This window comes from Hyperolius riggenbachi, chromosome 2 (genome assembly GCF_040937935.1).
Source record: "Hyperolius riggenbachi isolate aHypRig1 chromosome 2, aHypRig1.pri, whole genome shotgun sequence".
Lineage (NCBI taxonomy): Eukaryota > Metazoa > Chordata > Amphibia > Anura > Hyperoliidae > Hyperolius > Hyperolius riggenbachi.
Window position 1 is genome coordinate 121,187,187 of NC_090647.1, and position 25,686 is coordinate 121,212,872.

At 43.8% G+C, this 25,686-nt stretch overlaps 1 protein-coding gene across 1 annotated transcript in view; it reads right to left on the bottom strand.

Moving 5' to 3' along the window:
- RAPGEF3 (Rap guanine nucleotide exchange factor 3) overlaps positions 1-25,474 on the bottom strand; it is a 182,557-nt gene extending 157,083 nt beyond the window's left edge. The window contains exon 1 of the mRNA XM_068267305.1: positions 24,583-25,474. Within this exon, the coding sequence (XP_068123406.1) occupies positions 24,583-24,753 (171 nt within the window). The 5' untranslated portion in view covers positions 24,754-25,474. The remainder of the gene's footprint in view (positions 1-24,582) is intronic.
- Between the last annotated feature and the right edge of the window lie 212 nt (positions 25,475-25,686).

A 25,686-nucleotide genomic window follows, 5' to 3' on the forward strand; every position in this document is an offset into this window, starting at 1 on the left:
TCCTTTATAATAACATTTGAATATAAGAAATATATCAATTTAAAGGATGGGAATACAATTTAGAGTCAACTAAGCACATTTTTCAGTAGGAAAATACATATATTTACATAGATCTGTACATCAGTCCTGAAAGAGGGACAAATCAGGAGGAAAGAGGGACAGAGGGACAGGGTTCCCAAAGAGGGACTGGTTCTCCAAAAATAAAAAAGGAAAGTTGGGAGCTATGAAGAATGAGCTCTGCTTAGTGTATTGCTGAACTCCATTCTGTATATTCCCCACCTTTTCGCTATATGATCTAGGTTATCCCCACCATATATACTGTGTATATATATATATATATATATATATATATATATATATATATATATATATATATATACACACACGCACGCACGCACACACACACACACACACACACACACATTTTGGGTGCAAGTGGCCAGGCTCAAGGTGTATGGCAACATTCCTCATGAGAAGATACTTCAAGCCTGTCTGTGATCTCATCTTATCAAGTTATATTCAGCATTTAATTTATAGTATTAGCAGTTCTTTCACGTAATGATCTGGCACAGCAGGAACTACTACCTATTTTTAGACTAATATCATTACATGGTTTAGCGTAACTTCTGCTCCTGAGGTGTTACAACTTGCTAATTTAGCATTGCAGCAGGTGCACTCCCTTTAAAATCAATTTGTTCTCTAAAGTTTCTGGCAAATGTAAAGTATTATGACAAGAGTCAGTGGCGTAGCTAAAGAGCTGTGGGCCCCAGTACAAGTTTTACATGGGGCCCCCCCAAGCACTCTATACATAACAATTGATACGGCGAACCAAAACCTGCCAAGGGCAACCCCAGTGTCAGAGATACAAGAAGGGGATGGGGAACAATGTGTTAAGGATTTCTACTATTCAAAGCATCTATAGAAGTGATTATTATGAGCACAGGACCAATAGAGAGCTAATACTGTGATAGAGGGTGGACCCTTCAGGGCCCCTCTGTCTCAAGGGCCCCGATGCGGTCGCTACCTCTGCTACGCCCCTGACAAGAGTTATGATTCCTCTGGCAGCATTTTGTGCCACCTGTGAGGATTTTAACTCTAGCAAAGTCATTGGCATTGTTTTGTCAAGTTGTCTGTAAAGTGTAAACATAAATAAAATGGATTGAAAAATTGTGATAACAGAGGCGCCAAATTAGAGTAAAACCATCTAAGATCAGTTTAAAAGGAGGGGGGTTGGTGGATACCACCCTCAGGTATATAAAGACCAGCCAATGAGTCGTTATATATAAATATTATAATTTATTATAGAATCTCCAGGCATGCAACGTGTTTCACGGGTCAAGTGCCCGCTTCATCAGGCAATCAGTGTTGGAGATACATGAGGCTGTATCAATTTTCAGGCCCAGCGCCTACTGGGCGCATCCAGCAGGTGGCGCTGTTGTATCTAATTTCATTCATACTTACTTCACGTAATAGTGTGTGAATGGAACCGCCGCAGGTGGCGCTAAATACATTTATACGGAACGTAACAATACAGTGTTTAATGTCAACTAAATAGATTGTCTTTGAAGTGGCCGGAAACTGTCACTTAATGGAATTAAAATGAAGGCGGCGGAGATGTAACAGATGAAGCCGCCGCCTTCGTCTGTTGTTCTTCTCCCCCTTCTCCCCCCTTCTCCCCCTGGTGATCGCAGCTCTGTGCTCGCCTAGTTCACAGAGACTGTGCAAGCACAGAGCGCTCCTGGCAACAGGAGCATGATCACAAGAGGCACGGGCAGCACACCTGCACATGCGCAGAAGATCAGACTCATCTGCGGTCTTGCGGAGTGGAGAGCGACGGAACTTCGTTGTGGGACTTGATAGACTTCTAGGGGCTGGAAAAAGCCCCGGGTGAGTAAAACTTTTCTTTTTTTAGGTCACCTCATGTATCCTTTAAGAAGTGGTGAAAAGTGTTAGTGTGCATACCTTCTCAACAAAGACAAAATATATATTTATTGTTTATTTGTACACACATGTTTTGACAGTTTCTGATGGCTTAAATATCACCCCTTCACTTTTCACAACCCTTAAAGCAGACCTGAACTCAGAACTCCTCTCTGCTCTAAAAGATACACAACAGAATAATAATCTTTAAACAAAAAAAACATTTCTTTGTTACAGCTGATACAAATCCTAAAATAAATTTGCTGTGTTTCTACTTCCTGATTCATGGAAGCAGACATATTGTTTGTGCTATCAAATGAGCTTATCTGCCATCTCTGCCATGGCAGTCATGTGATGCAGGGGAGAGATCAGATTACAACTTGTGTTTAGACATAAATGCGGGAGAATTAAACAAAATAAACTCTCTAAATACATACAGGGTGCATTTCTCTATGTTTTCCTTTTGTCCTGTACAAGAGGTCAGGTCCACTTTAAGGCCTGTGTCTTGCGATGCCGGCACAGCTGTTATGCGAGATGCATCCCTGAATCCCTCTAGCTGTGCCATGCATGGTTATAGGAGGCTATTAGGGTGCCTGTTAGTCTTTATACCCTATTGCATTAGTGGTTGCCTGATACTAATATATGTATTCACTTTTCTTCTCAGTACTATCTCAGTCTTTCTCTGATACTCACCTAAACAGAGGGAAGGCTCTGGGTCCTATAGAGCCTTCCCGTTCCTCTCCTGGTCCCCTTGTTCCCCCGCAGGCTCCTCCGTTCAAATCTACTGCCATGGGAGACTTCAGAAGCCCAAGTGCTCCTAAAGATGGGCAGCTCCATACTGCACATGCGCAAGTGTGCGAGAGTGTGCTTGCACATGCGTAGTACAGAGCGGTCTGTCTTCTGAAGCCTTGTCCAGTGGCAGAGAGAAGTGTCCGACCCATCAGCTAACAGGGGAGCCAGGGGTGGAACGAGGGGACCAGAAGAGGACCAGGAAGGCTCTATAGAGCTTTAGGTACGTATCTGTTTAAAAAAAAATTGCTTAAGACTACCTTTAACTACTTGACGACCGCCCCACGCCAATGGGCGTGGCCGCGGCGGCAGCCCCAGAACCGCCTAACGCCAATTGGCGTCAAGTCCTGGGGCTCTAATTTGCATGCGATCGCGCGCACGCTGCACGTGCCCCCTCTTCAGTCTCCGAGCGGCTATTGCTGCTCGGGAGACTGTTGGACGGCGAGATCGCCGTCTAATAATACCGTGCAGCGTGCGTTCAGCAGCAGCGCTGCACTGGGGACAGCTGCATGACACGGCTGTCCCCCTGGGGGACAAGAGAGCGATCGGCAGTGATAGGCTGAAGCCTATCACAGCCGATCGCTGTGATAGGCTGGCTGGGGGAGGGAGGGAGGCTGGCTGGTTGGGGGAGGGAGAGGAAAGAGTTTTTTGTTATTTATAACACTAACATAAATATTTATTACAAAAAAAAAAATAAACAACTGGGGGGCGATCAGACCCCACCAACAGAGAGCTCTGTTGGTGGGGGGAAAAGGGGGGGGGGGGAAATCACTTGTGTTCTGTGTTGTGCGGCCCTGCAGCTGTGCCTTAAAGCTGCAGTGGCCATTTTAGCCAAAATGTGCCTGGTCTTTAGGGGGGTTCACCACTGTGGTTCTCAAGTGGTTAAAGAGGAACTTTAACCAAGGATTTAACTTCATCCCAATCAGTAGCTGATACCCCCTTTCTCACAAGAAATCTTTACAATTTCTGAAATAGATCATCAGGGAGGTCTGTATGGCTGATATTGTGGTGAAAGCCCTCCCACAACGTGATGTAATGGCCATGGTGCTGACAATTTGCTGTCTGTGAACCTCATTGCATTGTGGGAAATAAGAGCTTTTTCCAGCTGCCAAGCAACCAGTATCTCCCTCTGTGTATAGAACTCTCAGTAACGAACATTTCATACAGATCACCTGGCAAAACTAAAGATGTCACCACCAGTGATACATTTCAGAATGTAAATCAGGGAGAGGGAAGATTTTACAATGATTTTACAATGATCAAACACTGACTAAATAATCTATAAATATTGTAAACAATAAGCAATTTTACTCATGATGCTATTTTCACTACAGCACTCTAAAGTCAGTACATAAAGTTAAGGTTTTCTGCTCTGAATGTGTAAATGTCCCAGGGATCATTTACATACTAAAGTGCCATGTAATATGTTGGCACTGGCAATATAGAAATATGTACATTAATAACTAATAATAGAGACTGATTTTGGACCGGAGTAATTACACACAAGTGCATTCCTGGCATATCTCACCTTGTATGACTACTAGCACAGTCTAGCATTAGGTGTGTGATTTTGCATAGGGTGATTCAAATGTTGCTATAAACTATACTTAACGGAATATAGTCTGCCTATGTATAGCATGAGTACATGAAGTACAAAGTACATGGTGTTTACAAATACATTTACCAGGCAAAACACAGCCATGTCCAGCACTTCTAACTTTACATCCGTGCACAGGAGGATTGGGTCTCCCGAAATCCCCATGTGCTGTACAATTATAGTAACAATATCTTTCAGAATTAGCATTCCTTTCAGAGACAAGCAGTCAAAAATAACGCATTGTCCTGTGCTGGCCTGCATGAGTTTCCTCTCCTCATACAATAGCAGTGCACCCCTCCTTTCCTCCCCATTCTCCACAGAGGCTTTCCTGCCCTGTTCTGATCCAGAAATCCTGAATTACAGGGCATATCCGGAAAGACTCTGGCCTGGCTCCAGGCCTTGCCGCTCTGGTACCAAGTAGATTTGGCAGCAGTTTGGAGTTGCTATGGAGATGCAGTGTGCTGTAGGCACCCCGCCTTGCCCTTCGTTCAAAGGGAATATTTGCAAAGCTTTTCCCATTATATATCATTTGAGGCTCTGACGTGCTCCGTTAACCATTTGTCCAGCAGCTTGCATGGCTTTTCCGAGTGGAATATGGGAAATTAGTGTAAATGATTCTAGTATGCCAATAGCGTAAGAAGAGTATATCTTCACTCTAGCAACAATGCCTAATACCAATGAATGCATTACCATAGTAAAATAAGGTTACAGTATATGTGAAAACTGCAATAAAGCAGCAGTCACTACAGCAGGTTACCCAGCCCTGTGTAGGCCAGTAAAACCCCACAAACAGCAAAATATAAATGTAGTTAATGCTGTGTAGAATGGTGCATAATTAGCTAATATTCTTGTCTAGCTCTAACTAATCACATTTGAAGATTTGATAGAGATAAAAGCAGCAGGGACAGCCATACTATCCAAGAAAAAAAAACCATATATATAAGTAGATAATTACTTGTTCTACTTACATATGTATTGTGCTGTGCACATTTTGATTTCAGTGAATTATATATAGTAAATAAAGAGAAAATTGTCCCAGGCATTTTACATCGTTACTGCCTCTGACTAAAGCCAACCCTGATGTCATTTCCTCCCTTTCTCTATTTTTTCTCCTAGAAACTGAAACTGCATATCTAGCTTGCTTTGTAAACCCAAGTGAGCACAGCATAGATCGTATTTTAGCAGCTTCTGCAGCGGGATGAGAAGTATTTCCCTTCTTAGCCTTGTGTTACACTGAACTGCCCTCAGCCAATCAGTGAGAAGTAGGAATGTGGGAGGGGAGATAACAAGCTTCCCTCTCCCCTGCAGTGTACCAGAAAGGAGCCAAGCAGACTAGTAAAATTCATTAAAATAGAAACATTTATTATTATATTGGAATGTTCGCAATGCAGAGTCAGGATGTAGACAACATAATAAACACAGAGCAGTGGGTAAATGATTTTGTGGCTGACAATCCCACTTTAAAGAGGATTATTAGTGATATAAATGTTCTGTATGTAAAATTGCTTATTTTTAAAAATATTACTTTATAAGACTATATTCATACTATGCTGGATAAAAAACTGATCCTGCAGAAACTGAAACGGGTCAATTTCTTACATTGTGCATTTGTTTTTTATCTGATTCTCCAATCTGTTCCTTCCAGGTACCGGATTAGTACCTGTGGCAGTGCTCCCCTGCCGCTGCTGCCATTGTCCATTCGGGTCCTCAGCCGCCACTGCCACCGTCCATTCGAGTCCCTGTACACTGGAAATGCAGGTATACCGATCCCAGAGCCCAAACAAAAGCATCACAGGCTCCCATTGGTTTGTAATAAACCAATGGGAATCGTCCGTTCCTAGGGAGGATTTTCAACTGGTCCACTACTCAGTGAACCAATCAAAATCCTCCCTAGGGCCGGGACAATTCCCTCTGGCCAATTGCAACCTATTAGCTGAACAGCTATTGGTGCAGTTTAGAGCTGTCACAAAGTGTTTGTAAAAGCAAAAGGGTGCATTTTTCTGAAAATGTTGTTTTATGCAAAATCTCAACAATGATCTCTGCTCATAAACAGGTAGCAGTCCAGTGTACTATGTGCTGTAAGGCTCCCATTCCTGCTACTACTAAGTACTGAGCCATTTCTAGTGGGTGTGGTGGGTAGGTGGGTGAGGTCACAGTGTTTTAAAGATACTGACCAAAATCATACTTATTCTTCAAAGGTATTAATGACTGGTAGATGCATCCCACATTGTCTTAACTGACCTTTGAGGTGCGATTTTCAAATACCATTACCTGGTCCTGAGGATAATGTTCTACCATTTCACAGAGATCACAGACATCACATAGTTTAAGTGCCAGCCCATAATGACAAATTATATATAACAGGAGACTCTGTTTAATAAGCCTCTATTCTATAAAGCATTTTTTTTTCATCACAGAAATGGAAAAAAAAAACAATATACATGCCCGTGCCTAATCTAAACATGAAAGTGGTTCGATGGGCTGTTAGAAAATCTCCCCAATATATTCCTTACTCTTACCCTTCTCAGATTTCATTCATGAATTTGTTCAATTTTTAACTTTTCAAAAATAAAGTTTGCATATACCTTAACCTGTTGTTGTCCGCTCAAACGCTGATTGGCGTGAACACGGTGGCAGCCCCAGGACAAGTCCTGGGGCGGGGTTCTCAGCTCTGATCACCGCTAGGGACTGTACACTGTACAGCGCTGCAATCTAAGGCAGCGCTGTACGGGGACAGCAGTGTGACATGGCTGTCCCCTCTAAAGGCTCAGGAAGTGATTGGCTCTCATAGGCTGATGTCTATAAGAGCCGATCACTATGATTGGCTGGCGGGGGGAGGGCAGGTGGGGAAATACAAAAATAAAGAAAAAATAGCATTATTTATTGTTTAAAAAATAAACAATATTTATAAAAAAAACAAAAAAAAAACATTAGAGCAGCAATCAGAGCCCACCAACAGAAATCTCAGTTGGTGGGCAGAAAAGGCGGGGGATATCACTTGTATGCTGAGTTGTACGGCCCTGCAGCGATCCCTTAAAGCTGCAGTGGCCTAGTTTGTAAAAAATAGCCTGGTCATTACGGGGGTTTAAGACCGCGGTCCTTAAGTGGTTAAAATAGTCTTTCATAATCTTGCTTTTGGAAACTAAGAAAACCCTGAGAATCCCCCATAAGAAGATGGACTAGTCCAAAACGTTTTGGTCACTAATCCTTGTGGCTGGTGAAGATGGTTATTGAATCAGGCCCTGGACCTAAGCAAGGGACATCTACTTATTCTCACCATACTGTAAGTAAAGCTTGCAGTAATAATCTCTGTCTGAAACTGTTGTGCCTCTTTGGGTAACACAGACAGTTCAATAATCATGCATATTTTAGAAAGAGTGTAAGCATGGGAGTTGGGAAATTGCTTTGTTAATGATAAGATCAAGCTGTATTCCCACAATGGTGGAGCATTCATATTTCTGGTGTTTAGCCAGGATCATGACATTGCAATGAAAACACGATCCAGCAGCTTAAGTGAGAACTTGTTCCTGTGGTTTATGACACCTAAAAGGCTTAAAATACAATTATACATCCTGCCACGGGTTAAAAATAGCTATAGCATTTTATCGTGTAGTCGTTTGTGCTGTAATGGTACATAAGAGACCGCAAATGCCATTGTTTATTTTTATACCTGTAATGTTTATTTTTAGCTGCTAAGTGGCAATTACAGGGCGCAAGGCAAATGGACTGTAATTAATCCATTACTGTATCACAACACATTTATGTAATGCACAGTTTCACTTGCTTACTGCTTTATATTATATCAGCAAGGATTACGTTATCATTATTATTTAGTATTTACATACAGTAGTGCCGACATCTTCCGCGCTTTACAGAGTATTTTGTCTTGTCACTTAGCTGTCCTTCAGAGGGGCTCACAATCTAATCCCTAACTTAGTCATACAGTATGTCTATATATGTATTGTGTAGTATAGTGTATGTATCATAGTGTAGGGCCAATTTAGTGGGAAGCCAGTTAACTTATCTCTATGTTTTTGTGATGTGGGAGCAAACCGGAGTGCCCGGAGGAAACTCAAGCACAGGGAGAACTTACAACATCTGTGCAGATAGTGTCCTGGCTGGGATTAGAACTTGGGACTTAGTGCTGCAAGGCAAGAGTGCTAACCACCATGCCACCAGGCTGCATGTGAACCTTAAAAAAAAGCTGAAAATACAGATTATATATATATATATATATATATATATATATATATATATTCCATGCATTAGTGGACAGCACAAAGAAAAAAACAGTGCTAAATCTACCGCGCACAAGCAGCGCGGGATAAAATTAGCGTGTGCACGCTATGCGCAGTCCTGTTGCGTAGCTTGCGCTCTTAAGTTACGCATGATCCGTTGAAGTGCCATGCAATGTGTTTGTGGCCCCACCGCGATACTTCACTAGCAAGGCCGCTATTATGTTAATTAACATGCAATAATTAAGAGGACAGTTGAAAGGTAATATCCCCTGAAAACTGAATAGTGGTTGCCTAATTTGTCAGCAGCCCAAAATGTGTGAGTACATTTGGTTGTATATTATTCACACTTACTATGCAAGGTATTACACCAGATCCAGTGTGTTCTTTCTACTCTATCTACACTAACACTAACACAACCATTCACTTAAGCCTAGCAGCAACCTTAAAGAGGAGCTGTCAGCCATACTATCTCAAAACATACAAAGTAGATACATACTTGCTCTACTTACATAACATGTGTATTGCACTGTCCATATTTTGATATTAGTCATTTTTTTATAGTAAAAAATAGAAAAAATCCTTCTTAGGATTTTGCATTTTGTCTGTGTCAATCTTGAAGCCAATCTTGACATAATTTCCTCCCTTACTCTGTCTGTGTATCATTACCTGCCCCCCTCCTGTCTTTAGACACTCCCAACCAGGTCTGCAGTAGAAAGTGCATTTAGAAATATTAGCCAACCAGAGAGGAACAGAAGCGTGGGATGGGAAAACAGGAAAGAAAGAGGCTTCAGCCAATAAGGCTGCATTTAATTAAAGAAGTCATCAGGGAAAAAGAAAAAAATCAGCCTTACTCACCTGGGGCTTTCTCCAGCCCCTTGCAGCCGACTGTCCCACGCTGACCGCTCCGCTCTCTACCGCCATCCCGGGCTCCCCGCACGCTGTTCAGGCAAACCTTGAGGTTGTCCTTACTGCGCCTGCATGAATCGCCGCTGTCAATCATGGCCATGTTGTCTGCGGCGCATTGCTGTAAACAGTAACCCTGTCTCTAGCCTAAACCTCTACCTGAGTCCAATTGTTGCCAGGTTAAAAAATTAAAATCAAATCTATTAAAATATTAATGGCTGTATGTACCAGTAAGGCCCCATTTACATTGGGTGCGTTCAGAAATGTATTTTGAGCGCATGATAAAAACCGCATGCCTTGACGTGCGTTTCATAACGCGTTTCAGTGCATTGTGTTGTGCTTTTTTTAAGCAGACCTGTGTGTTTCTACATGCACTTAAGCACGCTTTAACGCGTTTTTCTTCAGCATGTTTTGCTTATTTGATGTAGCAGCTGTCACTAAAGATTTGTTTTCATTTGAAAATGTTTTTCCTTTTTAAATTAGGGGTAAAAAAAATCTCCAAAGTGCATTGCTATGCGCTTCTATGCGCTAAAAAAGTGCACCCATTCACTTGCATTGCTGTGCGCTTCACAGCGCAACGCACAGAATTGCATGCAACACCGTGGCCCACATGCAATTCACTTTTTCTCCTGAGGAGATCATTTTTCATCTTCTATATAAAATAATGTTCCAGCACTTTTCAACCGAAAAGTAGGTGGAAAAGTACTATCAAGATTATTTTGAGTATTTTCTTGCTTTCTGGTAGCTTGAAAGGCATTTTATTGACAAGATTAAAATGATCATTTAGGAGAAAAAGTTAATAGCATATGGGCCCAGGTTTCTTAAATAGACAATAATAAAGCTCATAGATGTGAATGTGGTACATTAGAATCAATGGAAAAAGGAGTACCTAGCAAAGCATTATGCAACAAGAGATTCAATGAAATGGCCGCGCATCTAACCAAGATGCACCTGACAAACACTCACTGCACAGGCCTAATAAGCCTCACAAAGGTACAACTGTGCTCATTGCAGTAGAACAGGTGCAATAAGAACTAATGCATCTCACAAGACAAATAATAGAAGCAAACTTATGCATTACACATTATTCAACTTATTAGGGGACCTTACACTTCTCTTATTGAGAGAGATGTCAGTTCCACGCTGCAAAGCGCTGTGAAAAGCATACAGCAACGTTCCTAGGGCTTGATTCACTAAGCTGTGATAACTTTTCTCCCGGTCGCGCCAGCGTTTTGCCCGCGCTATAACGCACGTAACATTTTCCATGCGCAAACGCAATTTTCGTGCGAAAACGGCCACAATTTCACGCGCAAAACTGTTATGTGCATTATAGCACGCGCAAAACGCTAGCGCGACCGTGAGAGTTATCACGGCTTTGTGAATCAAGCCCTTAGTGTGAACGAGGCCTACCTGACCACAGTCATGTGATATTAACAAACTACAGCTGTTCATTAGATCTATTTATTTGCCAGGTATGATGATTGTAAGGTTGCCTCCTTACAAAAACTACACTAACAAGCTAAAACATTCAAAACCAACTGCAGAATATTTGTAGTTATTCTTTTGCCACCAAAACTGCTCAGGCCAATCATGACATGGACTAAGGTTACTTTTACACATGGTGCGATTGTCCTGCACAGGAGAGCCCGGGGCAAGACAATCGCACCATTTCCCCATGTGTATTACCCTGCAGCAGACTGCTCTGACAGGGTAATACGCATTGCTCCACCCCCCGCTCAGTGATGCAGTCTCTGCTGGACAGGAAGTACGTCACTGAAGTTTCAGCGCTCTGCACCTGCATTCACATTTGCCACGTCGCAATAGACTTGCATTGCCTGCATAATCTGCCGAGATTGTGGCGGCCTTGTACTGCCGAGATTGTGGCGGCCTTGCACTGCCGAGATTGTGGTGGCCTTGTGTCAATTTCGCCACACCGCGTCCCATAGTGTGGAAGTCCCCATAGACTTGCATTACCCTCACGGCGAGCTGCAGCGGGGGAGAGTCCCACGACGCAAGGAAACCTTGTAAGTGTGAAAGTAACCTGAAGGGTTCCCATCGGCACATTAGCAGCAGATCCTTTAAACCCTGTGTGATCCTTTAAGTTGTGAGGTGGGGCCTCAACAGGTCAGTGGTGGAGCCTCAATAGACAGCAATTTGGAGACCAAAATAAATGTGATTTATCAAATCAGGTTGCATGTTTCCACTCTTCTATGTGTCATTTCTAAGGGCTCGTTTCCACCATAGCGAATCCGCATGCGGCATGCGGCGCCGACATGCGGATTCGCTTGGTACATTGAAGTGGCCGGGGCTGTTTCCATATGTGCGGCGTGCTGGAGCGATTTGGCGGCGGGCCAAATCTGCACGACTGGACCCACAGAATTCGCCTGCGTCGGGAATCCATGCGAATCGCCGCTAATGTATTTAATAGGAAAAACGCATGCGTTTTTTACATGCGTTTTTACCCGCGATTCGCGTGCGATTTCGCACCTTTTTCAATGTTATTTTGCCCTGGCAGAGTCATGGTTAATTTCGCATGGCACCCTGCCATGCGAAATCGCACGCGAAATCGCGGGTAAAAACGCATGCGGAAACGCATCCGCATGCGTTTTTACAAGCGTCGGGATGCCGGCGAAATCGCGTCGCAACAGTGGAAACGGGCCCTATCAGTCACCTGTCCACTGTAGACACTTCCAGCACTCTGACTGGTTTTCAGCTGCATAGCCCCATAAGGCCCCGTTCATACTCCTAAATGATTATGCATGACTTTTTTCTGCGATTTTTCAGTGATTACATTTTACGATTAATCCCAGCATCATATTACCAATTAAAGGGACTCTGAGCACCTCTCATGGGCATGCCACTTCCAGCAAAGTCGTGCTATGACCCCTGTGGAGGAGCCTCTTGCAATGGCCATGCGTGTCACTTCCTCTTCCTGCTTCAGTCAGTAATGCACTTCTCTAACAGAGAAGACAGGGGTGACCCGGAAGTTATAACATAGCCATTATGGCAGCCGCGATTTTAAAATTGAAATCAAATGAAAGAGGAGAGCAAAAGCTACAGAAAGGTATGCATCTTTAATACTTTGCAGTACAGTACTGGTCGGAGTCCTAAAGGCATGCCCATGAGAGAGAGGTGCTCGGAGTCCCTTTAAAAGCTAAGAAGATGAATGAAGGGTGGCCCCTAGTAGACCACTCTATCCCAAGGGCCCCAGTGCTGTCACAACCACTGCAACCCCTATTGCTACGCCACTGGCAGTAGCTGTCCAGGGCAGAGTGACACTGACAGCAGCCTGTTTGAGTGGCTACACGTTGATGAACACTGTGTGTATAATCACTGCCTGCTTCAGCTCCACATGTCACGGTTCCTTTAGCTACAGACGTCAGCACAGCAGCACTCTGCACAAATACTTATACTCAGCTTGTTCCGACCTTCCATACTGTCACTTCTTTAACTCTTTCAGCTCTTCTTACTTATGTGACTGAAGAAATATTAGACATTGCCTTACACCAGAATAACTGTGCAGGGTGCTACTTGATCTGATTATGTCTGTAGGCGCTGGGATCAGTCAGGCATTCAGTGCCCACAGCTCTCCTGTGTAGCTGTTAGCTGTATGCGGAGGGGGAGTAGGGGGTGATCGCACACAGCTGTAGTTGCAATCAAACAGCTTCCTCAGCATTGGTCAAGTGACCGGCAGGATGCTACCAAGCACCAGTCAGAACAGGGCTGCGGAGCTCATTCTGTAATGTTGAGACCTTACAATGTGCAGAATGCAAAAAAAAAAAAAAAAAAACACAGCTCAAATCCTATCTCATCCTTCTGAAGATATATACTTATTTCTCAAGCTTTACACAATCCCTCAGGGTACAGATGCATCACTAGCCTGCAGGCTTGCAATGTGTCCTGTTGCTTTGTGAATTTTCCATAGCAACTAAAGAGAAAACTGCTCCTGGCATTTTACATTTTTTGCTTCTTCTGACTGAAGCCAATCCTGATGTCATTTCCTCCCTTACTCTTTTTTCCTGCACTGTCACAGCTAGCTTGGTTTGTAAACACATGTGAGCACAGCATAGATCATATTTCAGCAGCTTACTGAACTGATCTCAGCAAATCAGTGAGAAGAAGGAAAGTGGGAGGGGTGATGACAACCTTCCTTCTTGTCAGCATTGTACCAAATAGAGCCAGGCTGACTGAGATAATATTTATTGCAGCAGACACATTTAGGATTGGATTAGAATGTTTGCAATGCAGGATAAGGTTGCAGGCTGCATAGTAAAGACAAAGCAGTAGGTACATGGAATTTGCTTTTGTGGCTGACAATCCCACTTTAAAATTGCTCATTACAAACTCCTACAGCCAGAGAGTGGGGCCAGAGCCTAAGAACGGCTTCACACTCGGATCCAATAAAACACAGCCCAAATATATGCTGACAAGATGCAGGGCCTGCATGAGGTCACTAGTATATCTTTGCTATAAGTGTTTATTTACAACACCCTCTCCACAGTCCCGCCACCAGTAGGATGGAATTTTAATAACTTTATAAAAAAGCTGCTTTTACTTTGAAGTGTGACAGATAGAATCGGATTTCTCCCGCTCAGCAAGTACCAAGGACTGTGGACTTGTTTACAAGTGAATGGTGGACAGTGCTATATATTTGAGGAAAGTGATACAATCAGACTACAAACTAACTTTAGTCTCAGTACAAATACACACATCAACACAGAGGAAGCAATGTTATTACTTATAGGTTGATAAGTGATACAAGTGTTGTGGACAGCAGACCAACACAGGCCAAAGGTCCTAAAAATAAAGTGTTAGTTGACCCACCTTAAAATGCCATTAGCAGAGAAACAGACTAAACAGCACATGACAAATCTTGTCTTTGTTGCGCAAGCATGATAGAAATAGGTAATGGGTACCTAGTTACTATTAACAGAAGGAGGAAGGGTAATTACTTCCTTGAATAAGACACAGTGTACGAGTGCTGGATGGTATGATGCTTATTAGACACTAATGTGACACATTCTTTAGGAGTAACCTGCTTCCTCAGGCAAAAGTAAACGTGTCTACAATTCACAACAGAGGTGTGTATAAAAGGCAAACAACCATGTTAAAAGTATATAAAATAAGTACATAAAAATAAACAATATTATATCTTTATCTGAACATGTCAAATGTGTAGTGCTGATAGATGATAGAGGAACGGCAGATGTGATGTCACATTTAGCATCAAAGAGAAACAGTAAAGATGGAAACCGGTAGTTATATTCTTTTTATATCATATTTCTCCTAAATCTGACAGTGAACACTAAATACATCAGGATAAGTAAGCTAAATGTATATATAAACCTTCAGCGCTAATCAAAAATGTCCACCACCACAAGCACCATAAAACTAGATGTGCTTACCAGATTGTTACAGACCTTGATTACAGGGTCTGCAACATAGCATCATAAGGTCAGCGGCCGGTATCTTCCCAGCTTGCCTCCTCTCCCAATGAGGGTATCCACAATAATCTACACAATAATCTACAGGCTTTCAAAAGCGGTGGTTCCACAGTACATGCATAAAAGATAATGATAGACTCATCTAAGCGTATCAATCTTAATTTAATAGCAAATTCCGTTAAAAACAAACAATAAAAGATCACTCACATCTGGGTCCTTGTAACATGGACCCAAAGAAGATTACAGCATTGAAATAATACAGGACACCGTCCAGCCAAATGTCTGCCTTACCCGACCGGTTTCACTGCTATAGTTTCCTCAGGGGCTCAAGTAAGTAAGCTAAATACCTGTAAGTAATTTCATAATGTATTATTTTTAAAAAATATTTTTAGTTAACCACTTTAGGTTCCGGGGTTTTTACACCTTGAGATTCCTGACAATTTTGGCAATGTGGCTGTGTCACTATCGAAACAGCAAAAACTTTTCGTTACTTATACCATCAAAGTGATACATATATTGTTTTGTTTTAGTTTTTTTTTGTCTGTTTCTTTTTAAAGGACAAGCTAGGCTTTCTTTCACTAATATTTTCTACTGAGGACGCAGGCAGAGTACCCTGTGAAACATATCACATAGTGCAGGGGTCCCCAAAAGTTTTGGATCGAGGGCCGGGTCAACATACTTCAGACTGCTGGGGGGCCGGAGTATACTTAAGATGATGTAGAAGTCTTTGCGGGCCAGACAGTGAAACATACGCAGGTGACAAACTGCAGTCCAATTGGACAGCAGTGTCACCTGATGTGGAATTTGATTGGAAACCAACAAAATGACTGCTGTCTGGCCTCCATGTGGATGGGTGGTGCCAGCCACCAATATTTAAAGTTGTAGCTGACCACATCTATAAGTAATACATTTTGTGTGAGGGGGGCCGGTAAAAAAGCCTCAGGGGGCAACATTCGGCGCGCGGGGCTTAGTTTGAGGACCACTGACATAGTGTATAATAAACTTTATCTCAGTGCATGTAAAGCAGTGAGTTCAGTTCTCTATAAGGAGAAGTTGCCCCTCCTTTTTTCAGGGCAGCCCCATCCACCGCTGGAAGCCACTAGAGTTGTTAATGAGATTGCAGGGGCCGCCCCCCACCCATGCTCAAGGGTTTTCTCCCTGCTCCTTACAAACTCCAACAGCCAGAGAGTGGGGCTGGTATAGCTTGAGGGAGAGAAGTCACCCTTCCTCCTGTTTTTATTGCTTTTACATTTTTTATGCATGCTTGTGCACCTTATAGTTTGTTTTAGACGAGAAAATTCTGTGAATTACACAGAAATGTTTGGGTCAACCAGATGCTATAGAAGGAAAAAATCACCTTATAGTCTATGGGGAGCTGGTATTAACCAAACATACTGCACTAGATCTGATTCCACTTTTCTTTTTTAATTCTTCTGACATCAGTTGGACACCATATAATTATCTGACCTTCAGCAATCCTCACCCAGGTCCCAGGACCCATGCCACCAGACAGAAGACAAGTTTTAAAGGCCAAGATTCTTATATTACTTATATTTTCCCATAGTCTTTAACCTGGGAAAACCTCCATATATAAAGTCTAAAGTGGTTAGCTGTGATAACCAAAAAAAGGGTGTGGCTACTGTCACCTCAAGTGAGATTTGAGCCATGTGTGGCTGCTAATGATGTTTCACCACACACGTCTACAACAGTACACATCAACACAATGCAAGAATGCTGAACTCAGGCGTGGTTAGTCAAATGCCCAGGGCTGAGGAGTTAGATGATTTTTGTACCGACTCTACAGCCCTACAAATGCCTGTTACAGTCAAATTCCACTTTCACTAAGAAAATGACTATAAACATATATTAGTGCTACTCAAGTATTTCTGCAATTTAAAGGCCTCCAGAAGCGGCCCGAGAGTTGCCAAAACAAACACATCAAGGGGTCCACAAAAATGTGCTGACACTTATGTCCAACTGCATCTCCTCCGTTCTCTGCCTCACCCCTTCATATACGCCCCAGCTGGAAGCATCCAGAAACTGGCGGCCTTCTTGTCTTCCAGCACATGCTCTGTCCTCGTCCACCTCCCGTGCTTCTTCCTGCAGCAACATAGTTGTGCCCACAGCTCCAGCCAGGGACAACAGAGTGTCCTCTGGTTCACCTACTGGACATGCGCACTCTGGAAGCACCTTGTGCATGTCCTTTTCATTTTGTGCATGTGTGGTGCTTTCAAAGTGTGTAGGATTAGCTAGATAACTGGACACATTCAGTTGTTCCCAGCAATGACTGCTGAGCAGTGCTATGCGGATACGTTTGTTTTGGTGAATTGAGCACAGAAATCAAAGTAAGCAATAGGAAATGGTGTTTGCCATGAATCCTTGCAATGTTTGGAGCTGAAAAGAAAGCGTCGCCTTTATTCTCAACAAAAGTGGAGTTTCATTTTAAAGTTCCTGACATTTTTGATACTTTTGCTGTGTCATTTTGATACAGCAGTAACTTATTAACTATCTATGCCATCTTAGTGATACAGGTTGTCCCTGGTTAATAAACGAGATAGGGACTGTAGGTTCGTTCTTAACCTGAATCTGTTCTTAAGTCAGAACATTTTGTCATCTCTGTCCCCTGTACCTCCTCTGTGCCTCCAATGTCCCCCTCTGTGTCACCTCTGCCCTCTGCACTTGCTTACAGTATACAAGTTTAAAAGCCATTTTTTCTTTGAATTTTTAAATTCGATTTTCTAAAAAACTACAAGTCCAATTTAAAAAAAAAAAAAAAAAAATTGACTTGTTCCCATGGAAACACAGAATCCATGCCATTCGTATCGGCAGATCGTTCATAAATCGGGCGTTCGTAAGTCGGGGACTACCTGTGCATATCTTGTTTTTTTCAATACAATCTAGGCTTTTATTAGGTAATATTTTTCTCCCAAAACTATTTTGTTTTATAGTCCATTTATGGGGAAAAATTAGGCGTAAATGCAGAAAACAAACATTTTTTTCTTGTTTCACCCTACCTAATTTTCACATTACACGTTCCACAGTTATAAAACATTTACAAATAAATTATTTGGCCCTTCCCGATTAAAATGATTCCCCATATGCCACATTTTACTTCTAGCTGAGCATGTGGTGGACTGTTATCCCCCAGTCTGTGAGTCTGTGGCGATGGAATGCGTTCGCTAGGGCGACGCAGGGGGCATAGAGCTGTACAGATGCATTACTAGGCAGTGGCAGAGCATTACATCTGTAGAACATTGGGGCCGGAAACTTTCGCCCTACCAATTGCATCCCATGGCTACTGGCGGCAGTCATTAAACGTTTATAAACAGGCATAGGTATTGCAGGGGTTAATAATGGTTTAACCTCCCTGGCATTATGATTATTTGTAGATTTAGGGTCTAAAAGCCACACAATTTTTTCATAAGCTTTTAGACCCTAAGGGCCCTTTTCCACCAGCGCGTTTACGCTGGCTGAATCGCAAAGACGCAAACCGCTAGTGATTTTACAATCGCTACGGTTTGCTTTTTAACATAGGAATCGCGGTAGGTCATTTCCACTACCGCGATTCGTTTTTGACGGGAACGCGAACGCGCGGCGGAGCGATATTTGCCGCGATTTTGCTATGCAGTGCATAGCATAGCAAAATCGCGGCCGCGAACGTCGGGGAATCGCCGGTAATTGCGATTCAGCAATCGCTAGCGTTCAGCGTGAACGCTAGTGACTGCTAGTGGAAAAGGGCCCTAAAAACAAGAAGAAGAACATACTACAGAGAGGTCTGCAGCAGCTCCTGCATGAAACTCACTCAGGCAAGGGATTACCACCCTGTTCTGTGGCTTTCTGTCCCGAGCCTGACTCGTGATTATCGCTAATGAGGTTAATAGGCTAAGTGTGGGTTAAAAAATTAATGGGGAATTAAAAAAAAAAAAAACTTTTTATTTTATTGGGCCCACTTTAAATTATTTTTTTTACTTTTTTTTTAACTTTATTGAATGGTTGTTGCTAGCTAACAGCAACAATCATTCACAGGACCATTCACGTGACTGTGCACGAGCGGTCACATGCGGGCACGTGCAGACACAGCAACGGCAGACAGCGGGATTTAATGCAGGACGTAGATTCCACATCCTAGAACACACAGGTGGACTAATTAGGATGTAGAATCTACGTCCTGGAACCTTAACCAGTTAAGATACAGAGATGTTGCTCCAGTATATGCAGTATTTGATGTTATGCTGGGAACACACGATATGTTTTCTCTGCCCGATTCTCCGCTCAATTCTCTTATCTTCTGCTCATTTTTCTTATCTGTTTTCCATTTACTTCTATGAGAAATCGAGCGGTAAAACGATCTAGCGGAATATCAGACATGACGGAATTTGTCAATCGAACGCATCTATCGAGTGGGAAAACGAAACGTGTGTTCCCAGCATTACACATAGTGAACAAGCTGCAGTCTGTGATAATATCTGTTTGAATAACGTGCTTTGATAGAGAGTGCTGCACCTGAACTGTGCATGCTCAGAATGCTCACGGTGACGGAAGCGCGATCTGGGGGGGAGGGGTGCATGCAGCTGGGACCGCGCATGCGCAGTAGTCCACATCTCAGCAGAGCTGCAGGCCTTGTGGAGCTGACAGCAGCACAACAGAGGGGACCGGGAGGACTGGGAGCTGACAGACTACAGGGGGCTGGAGGAAGCCCCAGGTAAGTCAAAATCTATTCCTCCCATTCATCTCAGGTACACTTAAAGCCTCGTACATAAGCACGACTACTCTTGGCTGAGTTGGCCGGTTGGGGCTGTCTCAGGCAAGAATGTAGCGTGAGTAAAGGTGTCTGCTGATGCCTCCCAAGGTTGCCTAACGACCCCACACGCCAGATGTTTAAGCAACAATTGTCACCGAGTCCACTGCTCTCCTCTCTATCATGCCCCGCACATCATCCCTTCTCCTCTCTACAAAGCAACAGAAGCCTCGTTTTACTATAGCAGTGCAGTGCGTCTGTACAGTGCCCGGCTACCAAACTGTCACCTGAAGGAACAAGTACTGATCCCTTCAGCTGACAAGCATTGCTCGTGTATAAGCACACTTATGCCCCGTTTCCACCTTTGTGCCAGATACCGCCAGATACTTGTGATGATCAGGTATGGATCCGGATCCCCCTAGCCATGACATGCACAGCTATTTGCATTGGGATGCATCATCTGAACAAATGCTGCCGACACAATTTTACCCGCATGCAAGATTTTAATAGGCTGCGATTCCGCTTCCGAATTCACATGCAGGGAAACGCTACAGTGAAGGCGCAACCTTAGTGGACATATAAGGAAAGATAACATGCAAGCTCAGACTACCATTTCTCCTAACTGAGTAATACATGTAAAGCGAATGATGTTTAAAGCGGACCTGACGTCAGAACTTCCTCTCTGCTCTAAAAGATACACAACAGCATAATAACCTCTAAAGAAAAACATTTCTTTGTTACAGCTGATACAAATCCTGCAATAAATCTGCAGTGTGTCTACTTCCTGCTTTCATGGAAGCAAACATATTGTTAACATCCTGTGCTTTCAAATGAGCTTATCTGCCATGGCAGTCAGGTGATGCAGGGGAGAGATCAAATTACAACTTGTGATTACAGATAAACGAGGGGGAATTAGACAGTCCAAACTCTCTAAATAAATACAGAGTGCATTTATCTATGTTTTCCTTCTGTCCTGTGCAAGCGTTCAGGTCCGCTTTACTAAAATAAACCACAACAGAACATAATGGGACTTTGCATAATACCATCACACTGTGTACTGTCATTAGACATAGCTCTGATTATATAAACACATCGGTGTGGACTGAATACAATACAGTTTATTTCAGGAAAGCATTTTAACAGGACTCATTGCAACAACTAATTAATGTCAATCTCTTCCACTGTTCTTGTTATTTGGGAACAGGAAGAATGAATAACAAATATATAATTAGTGCTGCCGGCCCGGTGTACAGCCTGGAAATAGCGGCAAAAGAATCGTGAGTACAAATGATGTAATTTAAAATTATAGCCCGTCTCCTGGCAAGGATCTAACAATACCATCTAACACAGTGTTTACAGTACATTGTATCTTATTGAGGTTAATGTATTTTTTACAAACATCTAATCACATGACCATGGGGGTTGTTGCATTGAAAATGACACGTTCTGGCTCTGTGGGTGGGCTTCAGCTGGTGTGTGAATTACATCACCATGCTGTTCATTCTGTAAAGAGGAAGACACAGACCGGATCTCTCTGTGAAGCTTGCAGCCTTCAGTAATGACAGTCTGTGGTACAAAAAATGGGCAACAATGACTGGGTTTTAATCAGGTATATTAAAGCATACCTGTCACTAGAAAAAAAAAAGTAAGACCCTTTCACACGGGCAGCTGAACTGCCAAACAGTTCAGCCTCCCATCTGACACCCACCAGTGCAATTCAGGTGCAATTAAAATACAGCGGAATTGTAACACCACGTGTGCAGTGGTTGTAACAGCACACGTTAAGCATTGACATGCGGTGGTGTTACTGGGCGGCGGAGGAATGCAACATTGAATATTGCTCACAGCCATGCTCCCCTCTGTTTATGTGTGGTCACATTGCTCAGGCGCAAAGTACAGCCCGCAATTGCGCAGTAGCACGGGGTAGCTTGTGCACGGCCTTTTCCTCGGTGCACAGGCAGCTCCATGCTACTGTGCAGGTGCAAAACCTACAGGCACCAGCACAGTGCAGCTACGCTGGTACACAGAGGGGAGTGCGGCCGCAAAGATAGAAAGGATCCCGGACAGCAGCGGAGAGGTTGTGGAGGATCACGGCTTTCTACTACTGTGTGTGCGTGTGTGTGTGTGGGGGGGGGCTTCAGGTTTACTTTAAAAGTGATCAAGTAGCTTCTACATGCACACAGTATTTGCAACTGAGGTCTCCTAGGAAAACATTTGTGCCTGGAATAGGAATTTACATCTCCACCCAAAGCAGGGAATCCATTGTTCAGAGGAGTCTGTAGCAACAGGACAGCTCAGAGTTCCCAGCCTTCTCATTGTAGGAGGGATTCTCATACGGAGCAACTAATTGTAGCGCAACCAAAAATGGATGCGCACTATGGGAACTGCGACTACCAACTGCAGGCGTGAAGTGTCCACTATTAGAAGCCGCAGTTCCCATGGCAGCCCGCTTTTTAGCGTGTGACCATTTTTGGTCGTGGGGGGGTTATTAGTTGTGGGGGACAGGGAGTTATTAATTTCTTGGGGGAGGGTTATTAGTTGCCCGGGAGAGGGGTTATTAGTTGCCTGGGGAAGGGGTTATTAGTTGCCCGGGGGGAGGGTTATTAGTTGCCCATGGGGGAGGGTTATTAGTTGCCTGGGGAAGGGGTTATTAGTTGCCCAGGGGAGGGGTTATTTGTTGCCCAGGGGAGGGGTTGTTAGTTGCCCAGGGAGGAGGGTTATTAGTTGCCCAGGGGGGAGGGTTATTAGTTGCCCAGGGGAGGGGTTATTAGTTGCCCAGGGAGGAGGGTTATTAGTTGCCCAGGGGAGAGGTTATTAGTTGCCTGCAGGGAGGGTTATTCGTTGCCTGGGGAGGGGTTATTAGTTGCCCAGGGGAGGGGTTATTAGTTGTCTGGAGGGAGGGGTTATTAGTTGCCCATGGGGGAGGGTTATTAGTTGCCCAGGGGAGGGGTTAGTAGTTGCACAGAGGGAGGGCTATTACTTGTCCAGGGGAGTGGTTATTAGTTGCCCAGGGGAGTGGTTATTGGTTGCTCACCAGGGGAGGGGTTATTAGTTACCTGGGGGGATAGTTATTCGTTGCCCGGGGAAGGGTTATTAGTTGCCCACCAGGGGAGGGGTTATTAGTTGCCTGGAGGGAGGGTTATTCATTGCCCAGGTGAGTGGTTATTAGTTGCCCACCAGGGGAGGGGTTATTAGTTGCCTGGAGGGAGGGTTATTCGTTGCCCAGGGGAGGGGTTATTAGTTGCCCACCAGGGGAGGGGTTATTAGTTGCCTGGAGGGAGTGTTATTCGTTGCCTGGGGAGCGGTTATTAGTTGCCCACCAGGGAAGGGTTCTGTGTGAGAGTAGGGAGAGGTTAGGTCACAGTGAAATTTCGGCAATATTTGTTAGGTTGTAGAATATCGGTAAATTTACCGATATTCTACTAATGCTATTGCATGCTCCTGCTTACCTGTGTGTTATGTTTATTACGCCTGCGCCCAAATTAGCGCGCAACATTTTCAAATGGGGCAGCACGGTGGCGTAGTGGTTAGCTCTCTCGCCTTGCAGCGCTGGGTCCCTGGTTCGAATCCCAGCCAGGGCACTATCTGCAGAGAGTTTGTATGTTCTCTCCGTGTCTGCGTGGGTTTCCTCCGGGCACTCCGGTTTCCTCCCACATTCCAAAAACATACAGATAAGTTAATTGGCTCCCTCTAAAAATTGGCCCTAGACTACAGTACTTACACTACATAATATAGACATATGGCAATGGTAGGGATTAGATTGTGAGCTCCTTTGAGGGACAGTTAGTGACAAGATATGTATATACTGTACAGCGCTGCGTAATATGTTGGCGCTATATAAATACTAAATAATAATAATAAATAATAATAATAATAAATGTATACATTGTCACATCTGGCTTTATGCTGCCGCTGTATCTTTTGATGGAACGCAACTGACTGGAAGCCAAACATTATGATTTCAGTGGTGACAGGACAGTGCTGGAGCACCTATAGCAATGATTACTTCACTAACAATGTCCATAGTCTCAGGAGGTGATCTGGTAAATACTTTGTTATACACCTCCAGGTTCCTAATGTAGAGATGCAGCAATGAATGCACACTCCCCAATGTAAATCATGGCTTTCTGCTGAGACAGACACAATTACAACACAGCCCACTATGCAGTGCTATATTACCCAGGGATTGCTGCAACGGATACATTTTACAGATATGCCTACGCAATGGGGGCATTAGGTCACATCACCGAATGTTTCCCGCCAATGTATCGCTTCCCAGTATGCAGCATTTATTAGCTGCGCTCGAGCGCAGTGCCCTGCAATGGCTCTCGTGTATAGGGGCATATTGACATGAATGTCACGTGAAAATGTCGCTTGCTATAGGTGCCCATTAACAGTACAATTTTTTCTGCAGATTTGATCTTTTCAACACGATTTGAACGTATAAAACTAATCGGAAGGCAATTACCGATTGTTCTCATTAACGATTTAAGAAGGTTTTACTTTCCGATTCGACTATAAAATCTAACTTTCTGATCAATATTTTTTTTCCTTTTCCAATCGACCAAAGAATCATTCCACAGTTTTCTATACCATTCGATCGTAAAAGTTGCATCGAATGATCGAATCTGAAGGAAAAATTGTACCATTAATAGGCACCTCAACTCTGAGAAACCATCCAGGTAAACTAGGCCTTACTGGATATTTTTAGTAAAATGTCCTACTAATTGCAAACAACAACGTGAGTCAAATGTCACGCTCTGTTTATTCTTGGAATCGTATATTAGTGGAAACAATGAACCTCATCCACAGCTACACAGTTATAAAGTTCTCTCCCTCTCTCTCTTTAGCAAATATAATACTGCAAACATTACACACACTGAAATGTCACCGCCTGCGTAACGCTCTAATCACCCCGCAGCTACTGGGATGGAGCATAAAAGGCACACGTACCCATCGGATCCCCTGGATGCTGCTGTCAAAGTTCTGGGAGGTGTGGTCCACCTGGATCTCATAGGAGCAACTCCTGAAGAAGTGCATCTTGTTCCTGTGCCTCATGTCACATAAAGTCACAGCTTTGTGCGGAATCCTCAACAGGGAGACCCCAGTCGTGTGGAAAACCATGAGACTGCCACTGAGAGTTTAGGAAAAAAAACAGTCAAAACATTCCACCTTCTTCTAAACTCAGTCTCTCTCCCTTATTTGTTCTTAGAAGATATAAGCTGTGGCACTATTATGACTCCAATGGTACATCAGCACTGTGGAAGCACAGATTACAGCTTCCTATGTAAAAGAGACATACACTTCATCACCTCCAATGACCAGCCTGGGGATTTGGCTGGAGTATCTGCAGTCAGTTAATATCAGTAATCAGTTCCAGCAAGGTGGTGTATGGAGTAGTTGCAGGGCTCCTAACACATTACTGGTCCTCAGAAGTCTTCCAGAAACCAAGTTCTATTGCACAGCAGTCCTGTCTCTTGGCAGGAGGCAGTGACTGTCACTAAAATGTCACATAACCCTCTCAAGAGTCTTTTCAAGTCCAGGCAGTCCCAGTATTTTCTCCCCAGCCTCTCTGCTGAATGCTCCTCAGCTCTCACTTTCCAGATCAATCGCAGCTCGTTGCCATCCACACTCTCTGAGGTGGCACTAGTCACAACAATGCCCGGGGCACCTGCACAGAAGCAGCCAGGCAGGTTGTCAGGAGCTCAGTGATGAGCTGTCTCTGCTCTCCATAGGAGGAGTCCAGGTAGGGGATGTGGGAGAAGCCACCACAAGGCAGAGCAGAGCACAAGACTTGTGTGTATAGCCACTGGGAGAGGACGCCTTGTGCTCTCTCTGCCTTCGCCTGCTGCCACTACTAGGCAAACACCCGGCAGCCAGCACTGACCTGAGACGTTGCGAGCATTGAACACTCCCAACCAAGGAGACAGCAGGACAGAGGAAGGAGGGGCACGGCTGGGGAGGGAGATCATACACATTATTTCACACTCAGGCTGCTGGAGAGGAAGGGGTTACTGTATATAAGCGACACGTGGTAGAAGTTGTTACATTCACAGC